The 15,277-nt window shown below is 38.5% G+C and overlaps 1 protein-coding gene and 1 pseudogene across 2 annotated transcripts in view; both read left to right on the forward strand.

The window, feature by feature from the left end:
• Nucleotides 1-12,003, forward strand: part of ARHGAP19 (Rho GTPase activating protein 19) — a gene marked incomplete at its 3' end in the record, with an annotated part of 50,597 nt that extends 38,594 nt beyond the window's left edge. Inside the window, exons 7-12 of the mRNA XM_082855162.1 lie at nt 1,223-1,288; nt 2,549-2,740; nt 6,073-6,171; nt 10,201-10,311; nt 10,850-10,928; nt 11,990-12,003. Of these exons, the coding sequence (XP_082711288.1) occupies nt 1,223-1,288; nt 2,549-2,740; nt 6,073-6,171; nt 10,201-10,311; nt 10,850-10,928; nt 11,990-12,003 (561 nt within the window). The remainder of the gene's footprint in view (nt 1-1,222; nt 1,289-2,548; nt 2,741-6,072; nt 6,172-10,200; nt 10,312-10,849; nt 10,929-11,989) is intronic.
• LOC309971275 (large ribosomal subunit protein eL33-like) lies at nt 7,365-7,985 on the forward strand (annotated as a pseudogene). The gene has a single exon. The product of its transcript is annotated as a large ribosomal subunit protein eL33-like (transcript).
• Nucleotides 12,004-15,277: the final 3,274 nt, after the last annotated feature.

Genomic DNA, 15,277 nt, shown 5'->3' on the forward strand with positions numbered 1-15,277 from the left:
ATCTAGTTTGCAGACCAGGGATTGAACCTGGCCCCCTGCATTGGGAGCATGGCGTCTTAGCCACTGGACCACCAGGGAAGTCCCTTTTTTTATTTTTCAATTTGATACACAGATATATTTTTTTGTTGTTGTTGTACAGGTTTAGTGTTTGCCTCTTTTCCTTTTGGATTTAATTTTATTTTTTGAACCTCTGGTATATTTATATGGTTAAAAAGTCAAAACTACACAAAAAGGTATATTTAGAGAAATTTCAGTCCTTTCCCTAACCATTTTCATTGTTTTCTGGTTTATTCTCTTAGTGTTTTCTTTGTGTTTCTTTTTGTAAAAACAAATTATCGTGTATATGTGTGTATATTTTTATTTCCTCTTCTTCCTTACACAAGTGCTTTATACACTGCTCTGTAACTTTTCTCACTCAACAGCAGATCCTGGAAATCACTCATATCAGTTCGTAAAGTATTTCTTCCCTCCCTCCCTTCTCTCATTTTTAATAACTGTATAGTACTGTGTTGTATGGATGTATAAAAGTTTATTTAACCATCCTCCTATTAATAGACATTTCGGTTGTGTCTAATATTTTGATTAATCTTAGGCAAGTATGTTTTGTATTTCTGGAGTAATATCTTCAGGATAGATTTTCAGAAGTGAAATTTCTGGTTTAAAGGGTAAATGAAAATGTAATTTTTTTAGATGCTGCCAAATTCTCTTTCATAGTGGTTGCATTATTTACACTTCTACTAGGACTGTGTCAGGATGCTTATCACAGGATTCCGGGTAATATACCAATAAGCTAAGTTCCTCCTTGTCTGTTGTTACTCCATAGTAATTCTAAATGGTATTTTCTATACAGTGATTCTAAAATGTGATTTAGGGACCACTTGAAATTTGTGAGGATTTGGGGGTAGTTTCTGTCAAATATAAACATTACTACAAATGTCTGTTGTGGCTTATTTGAAAAAATCATATATATACACACACATATGCCATATATGATTTTTAAAACTACAGTAGTGTCTTGTCACAGTTTTCCTGTTGGATTTGTTGAGCTATCTTTTTGGTGGCAAGAAAAAGGAAACTATGAAATAGGGTATTTTGAGGATCTTTTGTTTTTCCAGAGTAATCTGCCAGTCAGATCATTTTAAGAACCCCTGTCCTTAAGACCTGAAAGAATTTTAGATTCTGCTAACCATTTGTTCCTGTTTTTCTTTTATATCCTGCCCAGGCTCCTGCTTATATTCGGGAATGTGCCAGATTGAACTATTTGGGTTCTAGAACGCAAGCATCAAAGGTAAGAATAGGAAATTGCTCTTAGCCCAAACAAGGAGAGAGCTAGTTAAGATTAGTGGAGTTTTTTTTTTTTTTTTTTTTTTTTGGCGGTACGCGGGCCTCTCACTGTTGTGGCCTCTCCTGTTGTGGAGCACAGGCTCCGGACGTGCAGGCTCAGAGGCCATGGCTCATGGGCCTAGCTGCTCCGCGGCATGTGGGATCTTCCCGGATTGGGGCACTAACCCATGTCCCCTGCATCGGCAGGCGGACTGTCAACCACTGCGCCACCAGGGAAGCCCAAATTAGTGGAGTTTTAAAACAAAGTATGAAATCAAAGTAAAGACATAAGAAAATAAAATGTGTTATAGTTGAAAAAAACAGTCTGTAAATAGCAAATGTATTAAATATTTTTAGTTATGAAATTACAGTTTTATGTAATACATTCTTTCAAGTTTGGTGGTAAGGTAACACTCTGAAATGTCTAGAAGACTTGAGACCTTATGAGCTTTAGAAAGCAAATGTGTGATGCTTATTAACAAGATTACATGATTATTGAGTTTTAAAAGTGAGAAGTTTAAAAAAACATCACAAGCACTTTTTGATGATTGTTTTTTTAGTCTGTCTTGATTAGAAACTTAAGCTGTCATCTTATGCTTTTTTTTCTGCTCCTGTTGGTTTCTACCTCTCATTCAGCAAATATTTGGTGTGACCAGGAAAACAGGATTTTATTTCAGCTAGTTTAACTGGAGTATGGTTTTTCTTAGAGAGTTGTTTTTGTTCCTCTACCACTGCTGTGTAGTTATCACATATTGTCATTTGAGCACCAGCCAAGAACCAGTGTACTTGGTCTCTAAGATGGGTCTTTCACGTTAGTATCTAGATGATTTTTTAGATGATTTTAAACTTATAGCTTAACTTCAATTTCTTCTTCAATGAAATGGGAGTAATATACTTTCACTGCTTAACTCATAGGATACCAATGAAAATTATGTGAGATTAAAGGATGCTCTGAAAACTGGCCTATTATATAAATATAATTTTTGGTGACAATATTCTAAATGAATTTAGGTTTTCTGGGCAGGTCATGGAAGTGGGCTGTTGATATAGTCTATAATTGTAGGTTTCTCTTTATCTGATGATAGTGTTTAGATTTTTCTCGTTCCTACATGTAAGAGTATACCATGTTTCCCACATCTCCCCTTTTTTTGTTCCAGTGTGGTGGGAATCTGGAAACAAACCTGGCAGGATATATTAATTCACTTTTCTTTTAAATTTTCCATAGGATGATCTTGATCTGATAGCTTCGTGTCATACCAGCTCCTTCCAAGTGACAAGATCTCAGAAATGGAACCAGCGAGATTCCTGCCTTCATCAGGAGGAGACCCAGCAGCGTACGGGAGAGGCACTAAGAGAATTGTTCCAACATGTTCACAATATGCCAGAGTCGGCAAAGAAGAAACAGCTTATCAGACAGGTGCCGAAGGCAGGGAGACAGTGACGGGGCTTTAGGAATGTGATTTTTGCTTGTAGAATCACTAGGGAATATTATTAAGAATTTCATTTAATTTTTGTCTCTTACTGGTCCAAGCTTTGGTTTAGCCAAGAAAGCGAACTTGTCTATGGAACCTCAGTGGTGATCTCTGTACTATTGCCCCACTAGAGAAAGGGGTGGAGGCTCTTGGATTTCTAGAGTAAGCAGAAGGATCCAATGTGGTTAGTTTCTCTAATTTGGTCATGTATGACATTTATACCCTTCATATTTTCTTGGCAAAGAACTTAATCTTGCTGAATTTCAATTTTCTTGTTTGTAAAATGGTAATTGGAATGCCCATGTTTCATGGTTGTAAAGATTAGAAAGAATCTATGTAAAGTGGCTGCCATAGCAGAGAAAAAGTGGTAGTTCTTACTAGTGACATTGTTTGCAGTTAGAAAACACTAAATCAAGGGCCTAGTGTGATACTAGAAATAGGAATTCTAGTGGCTGAGTTTGTTTTTTTTGGAGCTATGGGAGCAAAATTAGGTCTCTCATTTGCTATCTTGAGACTCAAAGTATAGCTTGAGTAAATATTGATGACTTGGTTAGTTTCTTTCTCAGGAAAATTATTTTGTCTCAGCCCCTCTTGAATTTTAGCTAAACAGGCAAAGTCAGCCTCTTTACTTCTTATTCGACTGGAAACTTCTTGAGGGATGTCTGTGTTTTTATTTATTTTTTTATATCTAACCTCAAGCATGGGGCCAGACAGAAACAAGTGCTTAGAAATGTTGAACTGAGCTGTTCTTAACAATTGACAAAGTCCTTTAAGAGAAATTTTCTGTCACTCTCTTTGTTTTGTTTTTTTAATATTTATTTATTTAGGCTGCACTGGGTCTTAGTTGCAGCATGTGGGCTTCTTAGTTGCGGCATGCAGGTGGGATCTAGTTCCCCAACCAGGGATTGAACCTGGGCCCCCTGCATTGGGAGCACGGAGTCTTACCCACTGGACCACCAGGGAATTCCCTTTGTCACTCTCTTTAAAGTTATTTTGAGATCTAGCAAACTGTGCTATGACTGGAATTTTAGAGGGTGTTGGCCAAGTAGTATTACAGATTTAAAGCAGTGTAGTGATTTAATTCTTGGTAGAAACTAAGCCAGTAATTCAGGTAGGACAGGTGTAAATGACTTCCCTCATCAAGAACACTGAGGGTTAAAGATTATACAAAGGAAAAAACATTAGTTTTGCTCTTTTTAGAAAAATAGGAAATTATAGAGAAGGATTAAAAGAAAATAAATCACTCATCCTACCAGTGTTTACATATTGGGTATTTCTTTCAGTCTTTTTCCTGTGGATATATTGGGTTGGACAAAAAAGTTAGTTGGCCAACGCAATATTTTGGAATATGGAAAAATTTGTTTTTCCATACGGAAAAACCTGAACGAACTTTTTGGCCAAGGCACTATTTTGACGTAGTTATGATCATACCATATACTTTCTTTTATTTCTCCCTTTTTCATTAAACATTACAGCCTAAGCATTTTCTCATGCATGCTTACAAACTCCTCACATACATTTAAAATATTGCCATTTATTTTCGAAGAAACTATACTTTTACTGTTCTTGATGATTATACATAATTTATTCTCCATGATTATAAAAATAATGAGTACTCACTACAGAAACATTGAAACCTCCAGAAGAGTGTCAAGAAGAAATTAAAAATCACCTGTTATCATCCAGGATAACCACTGATAACATCTTGGAGTATTTCCTTCTTGTATTTCTTTCCATGAATATGTATTTCATATTTTTTTTGTTTATTGAGATCATAATACATATGCAGTTTTTAAAATATCCTACCCTTTTTTTTTTTGCGGTACGCGGGCCTCTCACTGCTGTGGCCTCTCCCGTTGCAGAGCACAGGCTCCGGACGCGCAGGCTCAGCGGCCATGGCTCACGGGCGCAGCCGCTCCGCGGCATGTGGGATCTTCCCGGACTGGGGCACAAACCCGTGTCTCCTGCATCGGCAGGCGGACTCTCAACCACTGCGCCACTAGGGAAGCCCTATCCTGCCCTTTCCATATAACATTATATCAGAACATTTTCCATGTCATTAAAAGACTGTAAACATTTTTAATGGTTGCATATATTTTATTATATATAACCTGATATATATATACAGTTTGTCCTCTACTGGACATATTAGGGGAAATTAGGTCATTTTGGGGACTTCCCTGGTCGCACAGTGGTTAAGAATCCGCCTACCAATGCAGGGGACACGGGTTCAATCCCTGGTCTGGGAAGATTCCACATGCCGTGGAGCAACTAAGCCCGTGCACCACAACTACTGAAGTCCGCACACCTAGAGCCCGTGCTCTGCAACAAGAGAAGCCACTGCAATGAGAAGGCCGTGCGCTGCAGCAAAGACCCAACACAGCCAAAAATAAATAAATTAAAAAAAAAAAGAAATTAGGTCATTTTTTAGTTTATACATATTTGTTCATAAGTATTCTCATTGCAGATTATTTTCTAGAAGTGGCATGACCAAAGGGTATGCGTTTTCTGGAGCTGTTACAGCTACTAGGTTTCTTTTAATATATAGGTCCATCCTTCTTTCCCCTCCTATTTTTCTCCTCCCTAAAAATTGCTGAAGTTTGTTTGAATAAACTTTTCAATTTGAAATAATTTAGGTTGGGAGAAAAATTGCAAAGAAAGTACAGAATTCCCACATATCCTTCACCTAGTTCCTCCTAATGCTAACGTTGTCAAAACTAATAAATTAACATTAGTACATTACTAGTAACATTACAGACTTTGTTTAGATTTTACCAGTTTTAACACTAATATCCTTTTTCTGTTCTAGGATCCAACACAGATAGCACATTGCATTTAAACACACATAAACCATCCTCTCTCTCTCTTTGCACTTTGTTTGTGAAAGAAACCAGATTCTTTGTCTCCCACAGTCTGGATTTTGCTGATTGCATCCCTGTGGTATTACTTAAGATGTTTCTTAGTCCTCTGTATTTGCTATAAACTGGTAGTTAGATCTAATTCTAGAAGCTTGATCTGATTCCAATTTGATTGTTTTGGGGTGTGTATTATTTTATTTAATTTAATTTACCTTCAGGCTAATTTAATACATTTTGACTTCTTCTTGGTGGCATAATTTTTGCCTTTGTGATTTGCTTGCCAACCTACTAATCCATGTATGTACAGATTCACTTATTCCTGGGCTTTTCTGGGTATTTCCACTTAGCTATTGATTGTCACAGAATGCTATCTCTTGATGGGAGACTACTAACAAAATGTTCTTTATGTTTTCTTCTAGTTTAATAAGCATTCTGAGACCCAAACACCAGGACGAGAACCTTCTACCCTCCGGGTGCAGAAGAGGGCCCGTTCACGGTCCTTCAGTGGCCTTATTAAGGTAGGTACACTGTGCTGTCATTTTCAGCATTGATTGTGAGAAAATTTAACAGTCTGACTCTTCTTATGCATAAACAGTTTTATTCTGTTCTTTGGGATTCTATGAAGGCTTCACTTGTAAGGGGAAAAGAATAGAATTTGGAAAAGCTTTTATTTTTCAAAGCATTTTTCTGTGTTTCAAATCAGAGAAGGGGCTCTATGATTGGAGAAGTAAGGGATAAAGGAAATAAAGGTCCTTTTGTCTCTTCTGGGGCTGAGGACAGAGTCCTCATCCCTGAGTAGAGAATCTCTTTTGGCTCATGACCTGCTTTGTGCTACATACTTCATTGTGCAATTTGCTAAAGTTATGGAAAAGTGAGAAAGTTGACAGAGACTGGAAATGGGTTTTCTAATAGGCTAATGAGTTTTAGGTAACTCAGATTTTTGTGAGCTTAATATTTTGATCAGTTGTTTTGTTCTCTTCCTTTGTCTCAAATTCTTTAAAAATCTTGTTTTTAAAACAAATGCAATATGTACTTCTGTGGTGTTGCTACCATCGCTGTCTGTAGGTTCAATTTATTTGAGTCTTCATTGATGATCTGAACTTGTAGTTAAGGAATATTGCCAGCAGGTGGCAGTAGATAGCTGATTATGGGGTTCAAATTTCCAGGCATAAACAAAGGCAAGGTTCTAACTAGTTAACTTGGAGAGAGATTAGCACTGTTCTGTGTTCTACAGGTTTTCTTTTTAAAATTGTTTAACATTATTAAAATTTATAAATCCAGCAACATTAAGGAGATCTTTGCTTAAAAGTTGTGCTCTTAAAAAAAATACCTTGTAATATATATATATGTGTATATATATATATATGTATATATATGTGTGTGTGTGTATTTTTTAAACTGTAGTTGTTAGCAGTTGCAACTTCATCTTACTCTAATTTTGGTTGTAGTTATTATCATTAATAGCAGTTTAGAATTCACTCAATCCTATCCACTGGGGCCAGTAGCCTTGGGACATTAGGTTTGCTTGACATCAAACAGAGTGAAAAGGCAACTCACAGAATGAGAGGAAATATTTACAGAATATATATCTTATGAGCGGTTAATATCCACAATATAAAAAGAACTCTTACAACAACAGCAAAGAAAATCAATCCATATTAAAAAATGCGCAGGGCCTTTTTCAGCCATCTTGGACACTGTGGAGGCCTGCTGGGAACAGGACTTCTAAAATGACAAATATGTCTGGAAGGCTGTGGTCCAAGGCCATTTTTGCTGGCTATAAGCGGGATCTATGGAACCAGAGGGAGCACACAGCTCTTCTGAAAATGGAAGGTGTATATGCTTGAGATGAAACTGAATTCTATCTAGTCAAGAGATGTACTTACGTGTACAAAGCAAAGAACAACACAGTAACTCCTGGTGGAAAACCTAACAAAACCAGAGTAATCTGGGAAAAGATAACTCGTGCTCATGGAAACAGTGGCATGGTTTGTGCCAAATTCCAAAGCAACCTTCCTGCTAAGGCCATTGGACACAGAATCCATGTGATGCTGTACCCTTCAAGGATTTAAACTTACTGAAAAGTAAATAAATAAAAGTGTGGATTAAAAAAGAAAATGTGCAGGGACTGCCCTGGTGGTCCACTGGTTAAGACTCCACGCTTCCACTACAGGGGACATGGGTTTGATCTCTGGTCAGGGAACTGAGATCCCACATGCTGCACAGCATGGCCCAAAAGAAAAAAAAAAAAAGGCAAAGGATTTAAATAGGCATTTTTCTGAAGAAGATTAAAAAAACGCTCAATATCCCTTATCATTAAGGAACTGCAAATGAAAACCACAATGAGATAACAATTCACACTCACTAGGATGGCTATTATCAACAAAACAGAAAATAGCAAGGTAAGGATGTGGAGAAATTGGAACCCTTGTGTACTGTTGGTGGGAATGTTAAATGGTGCAACCACTATGGAAAACAGTATGGCAGTTCCTCAAAAACTAAAAATAGAACTACCATATAATCAAGCAATTCCAAGTAAGGATATGAACAGATATTTGTATACATGTTTGTAGTGGCATTATTTACAATCAAAAGGCAAAAGCCACTCAAGTGTTCGTTGATGGATGAATGGATAAACAAAATGTGGTATATATGAACAATGGAACAGTACTCAGCCTTAAAAAAGAAGAAAGTTCCGACACATGCTACAACATAGATTAAGCTTGAGAACATCATGCTAAGTGAAATAAGCCAGTCACAAAAGAACAAATATTGTATTATTCCACTTATATGAGGTACCTACAGTAGTCAAATCCATAGAAACAGAAAGTAGAATGGTGGTTGTCAGGGACTAAGGGTCTGGGGGGAATTGGGATTATTGTTTAATGGGTACAGAGTTTCTGTTTGGGAAGATGAAAAATTTCTGGGATGTGGTGATGGTTGCACAACAATATGACTGTACTTTACACTACTGAACTGTACACCTGAAAATGGTTAAAATGATAAATTTTATGTTATGTATATTTTACCATAATTTAAAAAAATTCCCTTTGCTAGAACCCCAAAAGTGTATTCACCTGCTTAGACGTGGCAAGTAAAATGAGCATCCTTGGTTCATTTTACTTGGAAGTCTGTCATTCCCTCTGACTTCCTGTCATAGAGATGATTGGTAACAAGAAAAGTTACAGTCCAATAAGTGTTTCTCTGTGTGTTAGTCAAACATGTTTCTTTAACTGAAGTTAGATGGGTATGGTTTTCTCTTCATAGTGAGCTCTTCTCCTGCAGTTGGTTCTAGAAGTGTTGCTAATTATTGCTTGAAATGTAAAAATATAGTATCCTTCTTGGCAGCTGCCCTCTTCAGAGCATTTAGAACTTTAGAGTTATAAAAGAGTTTATAATTGTATCAGGAGAAAACATTTTAGAAAAATAATTTTAAACACAATGTTAGCAAGTTTTATAGGACAGAAGGATAAACTGTTTTCATTATAAATGAAGAGATTTTCAAGCTAATAATAGATGCAGATTTCTGCTCGATAGCAAAGGAGTAATGAAATTTCTGTTAAAAAATTCACTGGAAGCTGAATTTTAGCTTTTATAGCTAGTCCTGTGGCTCCTGGTATCCCCAGTTCAGCTTACTCTGAGGTGATATCTGACTTGTGAAAGGAAGATGTACTGGCCTTATTTTTCTAGCACTTCTGTGTTTTAGCTGTTTGATTTCTATCCTGCTTTGATACTTTGTTTTTGGCTAGACTTTTTTTCCTCCAAAATTTGTCTCATGTAAATGATTTATTACAGAATATTCCTACTAATATTTATATTTTAAAGTTTACTGTTCTAGTTTTGATATGTTCCTTTTTTTGGAATTCAAATTTATTCTCTAAGGGGAAAAAAGAAAGATTTCTTCAAAGATGGTAGAATTGTCACTGTCAACTGATACAGTAGGTTACATTAGCTTTTAAGCTGTTCAGAGATGAAAGGGCTTTTAGTCTTGCTCTGAATATCAGTATAGTCATGTGACCCTTTTAAGAAGGCCCGTACCCTTTTATGGCTGTACTAGAAACTCTTAGAGAATTTCTCCAAATTTTCCAGTCCTGTGTGAGGAGGACATGACAGGGAAGCAGAATCTTTGAGTGGACCCAGTGTAAGTGTCTTTTAGTGGGGAGGGGGAGGAGGGCACTCTTAAAAGGTGCCAGAGACAATATGTCTTTAGGGAAAAAATTATACTGGTAGGTAACTGGTGTTTCTTTTATGGCCTCAGGAGCACTGTAATTGGCCTGTATTAGTTGGTTTAAATCAACTATAAAGTTGCTTTTAACATTTCAGCCCTTTAATTTGTTTAAAGAGGAATAGTGATCACCTAAAGAAAGGCAGTGATCTCAGGTTTTTAGTAACATGCTTTGACCTCTCTTGTATAAGATACCTGGGGGAATTTATCAAAGAGCTGAGATTTTTTTTAACCTAAGAAACTATAGTTTTGAAGACCAGTGTAATTATAATATAGATATTGTAGATGTTTATAAATCAAATATTTTCTCTTCCTAAATCAGCGGAAGGTCCTGGGAAATCAGATGATGTCAGAAAAGAAAAACAAGTACCCTACTCCAGAATCTGTAGCCATTGATGAATTGAAGAGAGCCAGCAAAGAAAATATAAATTTAGTAAGATACTATTCTTTGTACTTTCTCTTTGTATGTGTTCATTTATAGAAAGGAAGAAAATTAATATACTGTCGGCTGTTTTACTGTGTTTCTTTGGGCCATATTCAACTATGCCTTTTCCCCAGTCTTTTCATTTATGCTGACTTCTTTCTGTAGGTTTTCATTGATTCATTCAACAAACATTTTGAGTTCAAGGAAGATATAGCCAGTCATAAGCAGAAATGACAAATGCAGTGAAATAGCTCCACACACAAAGTGCTGGAGGGAGCAGTTCTTACTGGGAGACTCCACAGGGTGGGTAACATTTGAGCCAGGCCTGCTCGGCACTGCAGTACGTGTGGAGTGGTCCTTCAGGTTATCCCAAGAATGGTTACTTCATTAGGCCAGAAATAAAACAGTTAAGATTAATGAGATCTAAATACGTTGGTAAAATTCTTCATATTGAAATTGAAAAAGTAAATAATTCCTCTGTTAGTAAAGTCTGTCTATAGAAATGACATTAGGACATTTAAGCCACTATAAAATTTTCTTGTCACAGTTATTTTCTGGCTCTCCAGCTGTCATGATGACACCAACAAGACTGAAATGGTCTGAGGGGAAGAAAGAGGGGAAAAAAGGTACTAATTGTACTTATTCTGTGTGTCTTATTAATGTAGTTCCTTTCTGTCTCTAGTCAGTAGCATATTTTGAATTCCCAGTGTGGTATGGTTGTAGTCAGAAGAGATGTAAAAATTATAAGGCTGGGTCCTGCCCTTGAGTTCATTTAGCAGATGGTTATTGAGCAACTACTCAGCACTGTCCCAGGTGCTGAGGGGCAGAGCTGTGAACACAGACCCACACGGTCCCTGCATTCTTGGACAGATGGGACACGTGAAAAATATCTTAAGAATACTTGTTAAGCAAATTAAAAGCAAGTGTAAACTAACTTGTGAAACCAAGTACAGGAGTGCTGAGAAGATGTTCAGTAAACATGGAATAGTTATGTTCCTTTTCTGCGCAGACTTTAGCTTTGTTTATTCAATAAAGCTTTCCAGATAAACAGCTCATGCTGAAGGACCCTGGAAATCATATCATACAACACGTTTTTGAGGATATTTAGGGTAAAAAGGATTATTTAGTGCTGGGACTGCTGATTGTCGGAGGCTCAGTTGGTGAAGTGCAGTGGCTGCTGTGCTTTCCTCTGAGGAAGCCATGTGGCTAACTGGAAAGGCCAGGGGATTTGTAGTTAGACCTAATTTGAGGCATCATTCCTCTGGCCTGGGAAAACCACTCATTCTCAGCCTACTTCTTCCTCTGCAAATGGGGATAATAGTTATATCTACTTCCCAGATTTCTTATGAGGCTCAATTGAAATTATGTTTTGGAAGCACATTGTGATTGTTAAAGCATTAACAAGTAGTAGTAATTGTTACTGAAGAAAACTGGGTGAGGCTTGGTCTTGTTTTATAAGGCTTGTGTTGCAGATGAAGCGATCTCTGGTCTGATATGCTCATTTTACCAGAGATATGAGCATAATTACTATTTGAGACATCAGCCATAGAAAGAGAACACAAGCCCAATCCTTATAGATAAATCTTTATTCTTTTCTAGGAAGTTAGATTTCAGTATGGTCTTCTTACTTATCCTTGAATGAATTATCTGAACTCTCTTTTCTTTCCTTGTTGCCTCTGGCTTCTAGGCTGGGCTGTCTGATTGAGGTAAGTTTGGCGTTTGGATTCTGTGTCTAAATATTTCTACCTGTATCTTCATAAGTCAAAACCAAGCATAAGTAATTTTTATTTTTGGCTGCGTTGGGTGTTCGTTGCAGTGCGCAGGCTTCTCATTGCAGTGGCTTCTCTTGTTGCGGAGCACGGGCTTTAGGCACATGGGCTCAGTAGTTGTGGCGCACAGGCTTAGTTGCTCTGCGGCATGTGGGATCTTCCCGGACCAGGGCTCAAATCTGTGTCTCCTGCATTGGCAGGCGGATTCTTAACCACTGAACCACCAGGGAAGTCCCAGCATAAGTTATTTTTGAAGGATACATTGTATCCTTTTCTTGCTTTCATTTTTGAAGATAATCAAGAAATGTCTTTCTATGTCGACAGCTCTACTTTTGGAAGAAAGAAATGCATTAAAAAAATAAGTCAGGACTTCCCTGGTGGTGCAGTGGTTGAGAATCCGCCTGCCAATGCAGGGAACATGGATTTGAGCCCTGGTCTGGGAAGATCCCACATACCGCAGAGCAACTAAGACCGTGTGCCACAACTACTGAGCCTGTGTGCCACAACTACTGAGCCCGCGTGCCTAGAGCCCATGCTCTGCAACAAACCACCACAATGAGAAGCCTGCGCACTGCAACGAAGAGTAGCTGCTGCTTGCTTGCAACTAGAGAAAGCCCGCGCGCAGCAACAAAGACCCAACGTAGCCAAAAAAAAAAAAAAAAAAAGTCAGTTTAATATTTTACCAAGACGTTTTAGAGCAGGATTCTTCCTGTTAACTGTGGACTTCCTAAGGGCTCTAATAAAGTTCCTGGTATTGTTGATGGAATTTTATGTGTAGGTGCATATGTACATTTTTCTGGAGGAGAGATTATATAGTTTTTATAAGATTCTTAAAAATGTTAGTGACAGAAAAGTGGAGGCCCACAGATAATGAATGACCTCCCACTGGATTAAGCAGTGGCATTTTCACATTACCCTCTCCCTGCTCACTTCCTCTAACTAGGAACACCTATAGCTGTCATGACTTCACACTATTCTCCTTCTCCTCCTTCCTCTTTAATTTTTTTCATCTCTGCAGTGCTTTACTATTGTCTGCCTCCCCCTCCACCTCTTCATGTTTTTCAGTGCTCTGTCTTAAATTCTCTGCTTGTTCCTGCTCTTGCTTGTCCCCCTCTTAGCAGTTTGGTCTCGTTCTGCAGCTCAGTTCTGTTCTCTGTTTGATATCTGCTCCCAAGCCTGCACCTCCAGATCTGAACTCTGTTCAGTCTCCAAGCCCCCAGATCCAAGTGCCTGCCATCTATTTGTTTTACATAAAGAATACAATTCAAGATTTTTTTGATGGTGATTTTATAAAAAGAGCAAGTATTTTTTTTTTTTTAAATTATTTATTTTATTTATTTATTTTTGGCTGTGTTGGGTCTTCCTTGCTGTGCACAGGCTTTCTTTAATTGCGGCGAGCGGGGGCTACTCTTCGTTGTGGTGCGTGGGCTTCTCATTGTGGTGGCTTCTCTTGTTGCAGAGCATGGGCTCTAGGCACGTAGGCTTCAGTAGTTGCAGTACGTGGGCTCAGTAGTTGTGGGTCACGGGCTCTAGAGCGCAGGCTCAGTAGTTGTGGTGCACGGGCTTAGTTGCTCCACGGCATGTGGGATCTTCCTGGACCAGGGCTCGAACCCGTGTCCCCTGCATTGGCAGGCGGATTCTCAACCACTGCGCCACCAGGAAAGCCCAGGAACAAGTATTTTTTGAAGAAGATAATGCAATTTTATTATCATCAATAGTGTACTCCCAAAGACATTTATTTCACATGGGGTTTCTCAACTGGCACTATCGACATTTTAGGTCAGATAATTCTTTGTTGTGGGGAGCTGTCCTGTGCATTGTATGATATTTAGCATCCCTGGTCTCTACCCACTAGATGCCAGTAGCACCCTTCCCCCAATTGTGACAACCAAAAATGCCTCCAGACATTTCCAAATGTCCCCTTCCTGGGAGGGGGCAAAATCACTCCCTGATGAGAACTGCTGCTTCAGCACCTACTTATTAATGGGCATTATTTTCAGCAGTCGGAATCTTACCCATTGTTCAAAGCCCAGCCTAAACCCTACCTCGTCTTCAAAACCTTCTTTGGCTAACCCAGACAGATATAGCTTTTCCTTTGAACTCTTATTGACATTACTAAAATGTTGACATTTAATGTGATTTATCATAGATATTTGCTTCACATGTATTGTCTTATCGCTGTAGCTAGTTTCTCTTCTGGAAGACAAAGGCCAGACTTAATATATTCGTGGCCCCCGTCTTCTTCTCTTCCCCCCAGTAATGACTTCCTTGCATCTAGTAGGCATTTATTAAACATTCGCTGGTGAGAGGTGTAGTGGTGGTAAGAACATGAGCTTTGCATTCAGTTAAGCTTGGATTCAGTTCCTAGCCTTTTTTTTTAATTAAAAAAAATTTTTTTTAATTAATTAATTTATTTGTTTTTATTTTTGGCTGTGTTGGGTCTTCGTTGCTGTGTGCGGGCTTTCTCTAGTGGTGAGCCAGGGCTATTCTTCATTGCGGTGCACGGGCTTCTCATCATAGTGGCTTCTCTTGTTGCAGAGCACGGGCTCTAGGCCCGCGGGCTTCAGTACTTGTGGCACGTGGGCTCAGTAGTTGTGGCTTGTGGGCTCTAGAGCGCAGGCTTAGTAGTTGTGGTGCACAGGCTTAGTTGCTCCGCGGTATGTGGGATCTTACCGGACCACGGCTCGAACCTGTGTCCCCTGCACTGGCAGGCGGATTCTTAACCTCAGTTCCCAGCCTTAATAGCTCTATATCTTAGGGCAAGTTTATTTGTGTAGGCTTCACATTCTTCACCTGTAAAATAGCAAGAGCATTACCTCATGCACAGGTTGTTGTGAGGGTAAATGAGGCAATATACATAAAGAACTCAGAGCAACACCTAGCACAAAATATGCACTTAGTACAGGTAGCTGTTACTGCCATTAAGATGATTTAATGAACTGAGATTAGAGCAGGAGGACAAAGTGATGTGTACTTGGTAGAGAGTAAACAATTCTCCCTCAGTTTAGAAAATAATAAGTATAGATTTCTCTAGCTTTTGGGTGGAATGTTTGCAGAAATAAATATTTATAAATGTGTTTAATGCTCCTTTTTCTCTTTCAGCCTAGGATTCCTCTGAAGGATCCAGAGGTTTCCTGTTGTCCACCCAGAATTTTCTCTTTTGTGGGCCAGGTGCCATTACCACTCACAGAGAAGCTTGGACTTGC

Source organism: Leucopleurus acutus (assembly GCF_964270905.1).
Source record: "Leucopleurus acutus genome assembly, chromosome: 14".
NCBI classification, from domain to species: domain Eukaryota; kingdom Metazoa; phylum Chordata; class Mammalia; order Artiodactyla; family Delphinidae; genus Leucopleurus; species Leucopleurus acutus.